The sequence below is a fragment of the Rhincodon typus genome, chromosome 40 (genome assembly GCF_021869965.1).
Source record: "Rhincodon typus isolate 14 chromosome 40, sRhiTyp1.1, whole genome shotgun sequence".
Taxonomy (NCBI): domain Eukaryota; kingdom Metazoa; phylum Chordata; class Chondrichthyes; order Orectolobiformes; family Rhincodontidae; genus Rhincodon; species Rhincodon typus.
In genome coordinates, this window is record NC_063371.1 from 4,443,842 (window position 1) to 4,452,130 (window position 8,289).

Below are 8,289 nucleotides of genomic sequence, written 5' to 3' on the forward strand. Positions count from 1 at the left end.
AAGCCATGGGCGCGGTGTGGTTTATTAACTGCTCTCTCTCCCCCCAAGTCCTGCCACCTTCGGTGATCCGGGTACATAAACCCCCAGGGACCCTCTGCCCCCTTTGGAATTGTACCCAGTATTTTATGTTGCTTTTCACTATTTGTCAGACTAAAGTGTATCAGCTCACATTGCCCTGCATTGAACCTCACTGACCACCATAAGAATGGGCCTCATTGCATGGCAGAAGGACATAGGCTTTGCTGCTGAGTTAGGACGAAAATTCAGCCTGAATTCCGGTCAAGAGTCACCTAGCCCGGGATAAATTTGAAATCAGATTGAACGTCTCCTCAAGTAAGGTGTACCAGGGCGTGAACGACCTACCTGGGGCAGGAGGCACTTGCGCTGACTGAAGAGGACAATAGGGTCTTGGGATAGAATTACTGCCCTCAACGGAGAGCTTCAAGAACAATTAAATAGAAGCAGAACACCGCAGATGCTGGAAATCTGAAACAAACAGAAAACCCTGGGGAAACTCAGCAGGTCTGGCAGCACACGTGGAGAGGCTAATGCCCTCCCTGAGGTTACAAACTCACCTTCTGAGTGTTTTACTTGCGCTTCGTTCACTCTATAATGTCGTCCTCCTTTACATTGGCAAGGCGAAATGCAAAATGGGTGACCTCTCTGTGCTCACTTCGAGAGGGGGCCAGAATACAAGAGCAGGGACATACTGCTGAGGCTGTATAAGGCTCTGGGTCATGCCACATTTGGAATATTGCGAGCAGGTTTTGGGTCCCGTATCTAAGGAAGGATGTGCTGGCCTTGGAGGAGGGGTCCAGAGGAGGTTTACAAGAATGATCCCAGAGATGAAGGGCTTGTCGTATGAGGAGCGGGTGAGGACTCTGGGTCTGCACTCGATGGAGTTTAGAAGGATGAGGTGGGGAATCTGATTGAAACGTACAGAATACTGAGAGGCCTGAAAAGAGAAGACATGGAGAAGATGTTTCCACTCAGTAGGAGAGACTAGGGCCTGAGGGCCCAGCCTCAGGGTGAAGGGACGACCCTTTAGAACTGAGATGAGGAGGAATTTCTTCAGCCAGAAGGAGGTGAATCTGTGGAACTCATTATTGCATAGGGCTGTGGGGGCCAAGTCATTGAGTGTCTTCAAGACAGAGATAGAGAGGTTCATGCTGAGTGAGGGGTTCAAGGGTTACGGGGAGAATGGGGTTGAGAAACACATTGGGCCAAGATCAAATGGCAGAGGAGACATGGTGGGCCGAATGTCTGACGGTGCTTGTGAAACATCTCCGCTCTGTCTGTAGGAAGGACCCTATCTCCCTGTTTCCGGCCATTTCAATAAACACCCTCGCTCTCATGCCCTGGGCATAAATGAGGAGCAACATCCCATTTTCCACTTCAGCACTGAATTCCGCCACGAGAAATCGGCCGCGCTATGTCTGTCCTCCATTTCTTTGTAATTCTGCCCGTTCTTCAACAGCCTGGTCTCATCCGTGTCATGTTTACGTTGGCCTTAGCGCAGAGGACCTCCTTCCACACTTAATGCACACCCACATCACAGCTCCTGATCTTCTCTTCCACCACCTTGGAAAGCCTTTTTTTTGTACTGGGTCTCCACACCCTTTGTTCCGCTCGCTCCTCCTCAGCGTTAGAAAGAACTGACTCGAGAGGTCAGCTCTGTCTCATCCCCCCCTGCAGAAGACTGCCAAGTGTGGTGGAGTTTTTCCATGTTTATTCTGGAATAAGGAACGGGATAATCCGAACTCGGGCCTGCCCCGGGGGGTGGTGGGTGGGATGGTATCGAGACAGAGTGTTTTACCCACTGGGCACGTGGAACTCTCCCCGTCATTCACTGGCCCACCCCCCCCAATCACCTTCCCAGTACCCACTCGGAGCCACCCTCTGGGCAGTTGGTGGGGGGGTCCTCAGGCTTGGCACTGCCCACGACAGCAGTGGGTGGGCCCTTGCTCAGGGAACATGGCGAGACGGGGCTGTCACCTCAGGCGTCCAGGAGTGGGTTGGGTTCAGTGGGGTCGAACAGCCAGCTCTGAGGGGGAGGGTCTGGTCATTTTACACTCAGTGGGTGGGGGTGGGGGTGGGGACTCACTCCCCCTTTTCTCCGGCCCACTCCAGCATCTCGCTTCCACCCACTGTCATGGTGTGTTCACACTGTTCTGGGTTTCCCCATGTGGTGGATATGGGACTGAGCGGAGGGTGAGATGGAGAGAGAGAGAGAGAGAGGGTGAGGAAGGGGACAGAGGGAGAGGAGAGGAGGAGGAGGTGAAGGGGAAGGAGATGGTGAGGAAAGGAAGAGGGAGAGAATGATGGGGAAGGGGGGAAGAGGAAGTGTGGGAAGGGGGCGCCAGGGAGTGAGGGGAGTAGAGAGGAGTGGGAGAGAGGTGGTCAGAAGAGGACTTGAAGAGGACAGAGAGGGAGAGGTGAGGTAGCGGGGAGACGAGACGGGATGGAGAGGAGAGGATGGGGGAGAGAGAGGGGAGGCAGAGAAGGGGAGGGGGCAGAGAAAGGGGGCGGATATGGAGAACGCTGGCCATGTCCTCCAACCCCACCCACCTCCTCTCCAGTTACGGCAGGCCACTCAGCTCCTTGAGCTTGTTCTCTTAGATCCTGGACGATGAGCCTGGATGGAGGGGAGGGAGGAACATTGTCCTCCTGCCTGCCACACCCTTTAAAAAGCCTCACCCCAACCCCCCCCACCCCCAACATTTTCGGTCAAGAATGGACGAAACTCCATCCATCAATCACACACTTCTCCCCATCCCATCCTCCCAGCAGCGTCCCCTCATCTCCATCTCCAGGGAGCGAGTCCTCCTTCCCTACCTCCCTCTTGTTCGAGCTCAGATTCCGAGATTAAGGCATCAGTTGGGGCCCTCCGTGCATGGGCCTGTTTGGAAGAGGGACACTTCTGGGGAGTGAAGGCGGGGGGGAGGGGGTGAGGAGGTGAGCGTTGGCAATGCCAATTGATGGGAGACAAAAATGGCCGCTTGTCCTGGGGGCCCCCTCGAAACAGTTTTCTTTTTCTCGTTTTGGAACATTTATTTTCGAGCCTTCCCCCCCACCCTTCTCCCACCACGCCTTCCCTCCCTCCATCCACTCCTCCCAGCCCACGCACACAACTCAGGTCTCCGTCTTTTCCTTCTTTTTGCTCTTCTTCAGGAAGGAGGGAGTGCGGAATTTCTTCTTCTTCTTGGAGGGCGACTTGGAGGGAGAGCCGTCGGGAGAGAGGGGAGCCCCGGTGCCCGTTTCTGGGTGGTCTTTGCCCGTCCGCGGCACCTCCTCCACGCCGTTCTCCGCATTGGCGTTGGCCATCATCGTGCTGATCCCTTTGCTAAGCTGCTCTTCCACAGAGCCGCCGTCTGGTTTCCCGTCCCCGGGTGTCTCCGACTCACCCGCTCCTTTGGAGTCGGAGGGCAGTGTGGTTTCTTCAGGGAATGGGGAAGAAATGCAAAGAAACAAAACAGAGAACATGAGGGTTGCGACTCGCCAATCCAAGATGGAGATTGTGGGGTTGTGTGGGGGGCTGGGTGGGGGGGGGGGGGGAGTGTTCGCGGGGAAAAACTACCCATCACCATTTTAACACATTCAACCCAACTCCCAAAACTCAATGGCCATTGGTTTTCAGATGACCAATTGGAAAATTTGGTGTTTTTCTTCTTAAAGCCATTTTTGGCCGATCCTGGAGGGTGCCGCTCGGCAGCATTTCAGCGGGGTGGTTGCCCATGGCGATGGAGTCACGTGACTGGGTAAGGATGGCAGCTTTTCGTCCCTGAAGAGATAGCAGGGAATCAGATGGATCTTTACCACAATCGACGAGGCGGGGTGGGGGGGGCTACTTTTCAGTTCCCGATTACTACCAGCGATATTTTATTAATGGAATGTAATCAGCCCTTTGCACCACCTGTCCTGCGTACTTGGCAGATGGGCAACGTGCCCCTCAGACCTTTCGGGAAGGCCCTCCCCATCCCGCTTGGCGTCCCACGCCACCTGACATGTAGCCACCCTATTGGGGCTAACCGGCACTGAACGACCTGGGCATACCCACCCGTGATGGGAACTGGTTGGGCAGGGGAAGATTCTGCCGATCCTGTCACGCAAGGCCGTCTCCTGAGGGGAGGTGAGATTTTATTCCCATCCAAGCGGGAGCACGAATGCTCGAGGCCTTTCACCGGAACCCAGTGGGTGGGCCCCAGGGGAGGGATGGGTATATTATACGCAGGGATGGCTCAATGGCAGGTACAGGGAGCCAAGATGGAGGGGGGAGAAAAAAAGAGTATGCACAAGCAAACACAGAGACATATGCAAGTTAGTCTGAAGGAAGCACACAAGATCAGGATCCAGGCAGGATTTACCGGGGAGCATTTCAAGGGGCAGCTGAGAGGCATGGAGGTGGAAAGTGCTAGACAGGGAATGAGGGATTGGGAATCAAAGCTGGGATAAGGCTCCAAACCAGTGACCGCATTTCTGATATCTGTCCCTATGTGCTGCCTTGTTGTCTGTCCCCTAGTTAATGTTGAGTTGCTCGCTTAGGGGCCATTTCAGAAGGTGGTTAAGAGTCGAGGGCGCGTGGCTGCGGGGCTTGGAGTTATGTGTAGGCCCAGACTGGGGAAAGACAGCAGATTCCCTTCCCCAAAGGGGCATCGGAGAACCCAATTTTTAGACCAAATGACAGGAAGATGGGGTGCGGGAGATCCTTTCGCTGGTCAGGTTTAAGAATGAGGTAATCACATGACATTCGGCTGGAAACTTGGCCCAGTTTTTTTGGTTTGCAAGCTTGGCCACCACTGAAACTGGAAATGGAATCAGGGAGGGAAGGGAAAAACAAAAAAAAATGTTTTTGTGTCGGGAAATAAATTCAAGGATTGGGAGATGGGTGCTCACGTGGTTTTTATTTATTCAATCCCAGGACAAGGGGAACGCTGCCTGTGCCAATGCTTATCACCCATCTCTAATTTTTCTCTTTCCTTCATTCACGGGATGTGGCCATCACTGGCTACTGCCGATCCCCTAACAGCCCGCCTTGAGAAGCTGGGGGTGAGCCGCTGCAGTCCCGTGTGGTGTAGGGACCCCCACACAGTGACCTTAGGGAGGGAGTTCCAGGATTCTGACCCAGTGACACTGAAGAAACGGCTGATATATTTCCCAAGTCGGGGACAGTGAGGGGCTCGGAGGGTGAACTTGCAGGAGGTGGTGTTCCCATGTACCTGCTGCCCCTTGTCCTTCTGGATGGAAGTGGGTCATGGGTTTGGAAGGTGCTGTCTGAGGGGCCTCGGTGAGATGCTGCAGTGCATCTTGTAGATGGTACACACTGCTGTTACTGAGCGTCGGTGGTGGGGGGAGTGGGATGTTTGTGGGTGTGGAGCCAATCGAGCGGGGGGCTGCTTTGTCCCTGGATGGTGTTGAGCTTCTCGAGTGTTGTTGGAGCTGCCCCCATCTGGGGCAAGTGGGGGGTATTCCATCACATTCCTGACTTGTGCCTTGTCGATGGTGGGACAGGCTTTTTCGGGGGGTGGGGGGGGTGTCAGGAGGGGAGTTACTCGCTGCAGAATTCCCAGCCTCTGACCTGCTCCTGTAGCTGCTGTGTTTATGTGGGGCTGGTCCTGTTCAGTTTGTGGTCAATGGTAACCCCAGGATGTTGATAGTGGGGGGATTCAGTGATGGGAACACCATTGAATGTCAAGGGGGCGATGGTAACCTCCAAGATGTTCATAGACGGTGGGGGTTTGGGGGGTGGTGTTCAGTGATGGTAACACCATTGAAGGGGAGTTATTCGCTGCAGGATTCCCAGCCTCTGGCCTGCTGTTGTAGCTGCTGTGTTTTATATAGCAACTCAGTTTCTAGTCTCAGTGGGTGAACAGTGGGCGCTTTCCTCTTCCCAGAATGGAAATCCCAAATGTGATCCACGACCAGGTGACGTCTGGCAATAACCAGGCCGGGCGAGTGGGCGAGATTGGAACGCACTCAGTGCCCCGTTCTGTCACAGGGGCAATTCCAAATCTGAGTGACGAGGGGACGGGGGGCGGTTATTACAGGCGAAAGGAGTCTGAGGAGTGCTTACACGGCCCTCAATTTAACCGTGAAACGGCTAGTCTTCTTCACACTTCACTGAGGATTGAGGTACTCTGTCACCGTGCTGGTTGGAAGGGCAGCAGCAGACTGAGGATTTGCAAAAAAAAATGGTTATTCAGTGGGGATGGTCGGAGGAGAGGTTGGGGGCAGGGGCGGTAGGGAGCGTTGGGAAGGGGTTACGGGTGTTAGTCGATCAATAATACTTACTAAAGAGACAAGTACTCAATGTCATGAACTCCTTCTGGTGTGAGCCGGACAGAATGGGGGCCCAGGAGGGGGGACACAGAGACAAAAAAAGAGAAAGAGAGAAATGGGCCGAGATGGAGACATGTTAGCATGCAATGCACAGTCACTGTATTAGACCTGTATTAGACAGAAATGGAGTAGCATTGTGTGCCAAACCAAGCAGGGTTAGTGTGGGAGACATCGTCTGTATAACAACATCTGTTTGAGCGAGTGTTTCTGGTCTACAGTACAAGGGAGGACGCAGTTTCTCTGTTAACAAACCTACAGCAGACACTGGAAGCTGTTTAATGGAGGTGGGTGTGAGGTTATCCACTCTGGGAGCAGAGACAAGAAGCCAGATTATTATCCCAAAGGGCAATCGACTGGGGAAAACGGGGGAGGGGGAAGATTCTACGAGACCTGGGAGACCCTCCTACACCAGTCACTGAAAGCCAGCCTCGCAGGAGCAGCGGGGCGGGTGAGGAAGGCCAATGGGATGTTGGGCCCCTTCGTGGCAAGAAGATTGGAGTATAGGAGCAGGGATGTCTCTCTGCAATTGGACAGGGAGAGACCGCACCCTGGAGTATTGTGTGTGGGAGGTTTGGGGGAAGAGGGTTTCTGGCGATGGAGGGAAAGCAGCGAAGGGTTTCCCAAACTGATTCCTGGGATGGCATGGACTGACGGATGAAGAGAGACTGGATCGAGTTAAGATTATATTCACTGGAGTAGAGGAGAATGAGGGGGCTGGGGGTCTTATGGAAACTTATTGAATTCTAACAGGGACAATACAGGATGTTCCCAATGACCCGGGTAGGGGGAGCCCAGAACCAGATAGGACTGAGATGAGGAGAAATGTCTTCACCCAGAGAGTGGGTGGGGGTGGGAGTGGAATTCTCTGTCACAGAATCGGTCGGGGCCCAAACATTGAATATTTTCAGGAAGGAGTTGGATATAGTTCTTGGGGAGAAAGAGGGGACTGAGTTGGATGATCAGCCCACGATCAGACTGAGTGGCCTACTCCTGGTCCGAGATTCGATACGTTCAAAAAAGCGATCGATAAATGTTTCCGTTTCAACAGCATCGAGGAGGAAAGTAGGGGGGAAGGGGGAATACAGCATCGAGGTTATGGATCGGCCAAATTGAACAGTGCAGCCAGATTGAAGGGCCGAACGGCCTACTCCCTGTCTCTTAATGCAAATTCCCTTCAATCCTCCGCATGGCAGAGCAATGTTAATTTGCTGTCCCATCTCTTACACAGAGTGACACCCACTCCACCTCCCGCACCATCTCTGTACCTCCCCACCAGCACCCCACTAACCCCCTCCGTGTGACCGGAGCCCCGGGCTGGGGCGTCTTGGGGTTGGCATCGCTCGGGATGGCGAAGCCAACAGGAGAGCACACGGTTGGTGAGCCCAGGAGGTGGGCTGCAACACAAGGTTAATGTGGAAATAAGCAAAACGTCAGATTTCTTCTCATGACTGCACAGAGCTCGCAAACGCATTGGCAGACTCATCGATCCTGTGGGGAACAGCCATACTGTAACTCTGTCAGGGACGGGAGCAGGGAACCTGTTACTTCATCCCGACGGGAACACTCCTGTCAATATAAATACGGAACAAGACTCGGTTTGCAGGGATGAGTCCCGCGGTTGAGGGAATTAGTGGCAGGGACAGTCAGTGAGTCACAGATGGTCAAACTGAGGTACAGTATTGAAACAACATCAAACAGAGTGCGCGGGATAACACAGAGAGAGAGAGAGACAAACACACACAGGCTGTCGCACAACAACTGCAGTCAGCAACAATACCAGACAAAGAGACAACTCGTGTTTCAGACAGGAATACACAATGAATAACAATGAGACATGGGAGCACACACGGATCAGGACAGTTTTAGGGGCACACAGACAATAGTAACTGTCTCAGAGGGATGGTTAACAGGGGCTGCTGGTCTCGGCGGGGAGTCACTGACAGGGGCTGCTGG

The 8,289-nt window shown here is 53.7% G+C and overlaps 1 protein-coding gene across 7 annotated transcripts in view; it reads right to left on the minus strand.

The window, feature by feature from the left end:
• Window positions 1–1,712: 1,712 nt before the first annotated feature.
• The window catches only part of LOC109924998 (beta-adducin-like), a 67,478-nt gene continuing 60,901 nt past the window's right edge, over window positions 1,713–8,289 (minus strand). For all 7 annotated transcript variants that reach the window (XM_048618604.1, XM_048618603.1, XM_048618605.1 and 4 more), the window contains one exon: window positions 1,713–3,437. In XM_048618604.1, the coding sequence (XP_048474561.1) occupies window positions 3,133–3,437 (305 nt within the window). In that variant the 3' untranslated portion in view covers window positions 1,713–3,132. The remainder of the gene's footprint in view (window positions 3,438–8,289) is intronic.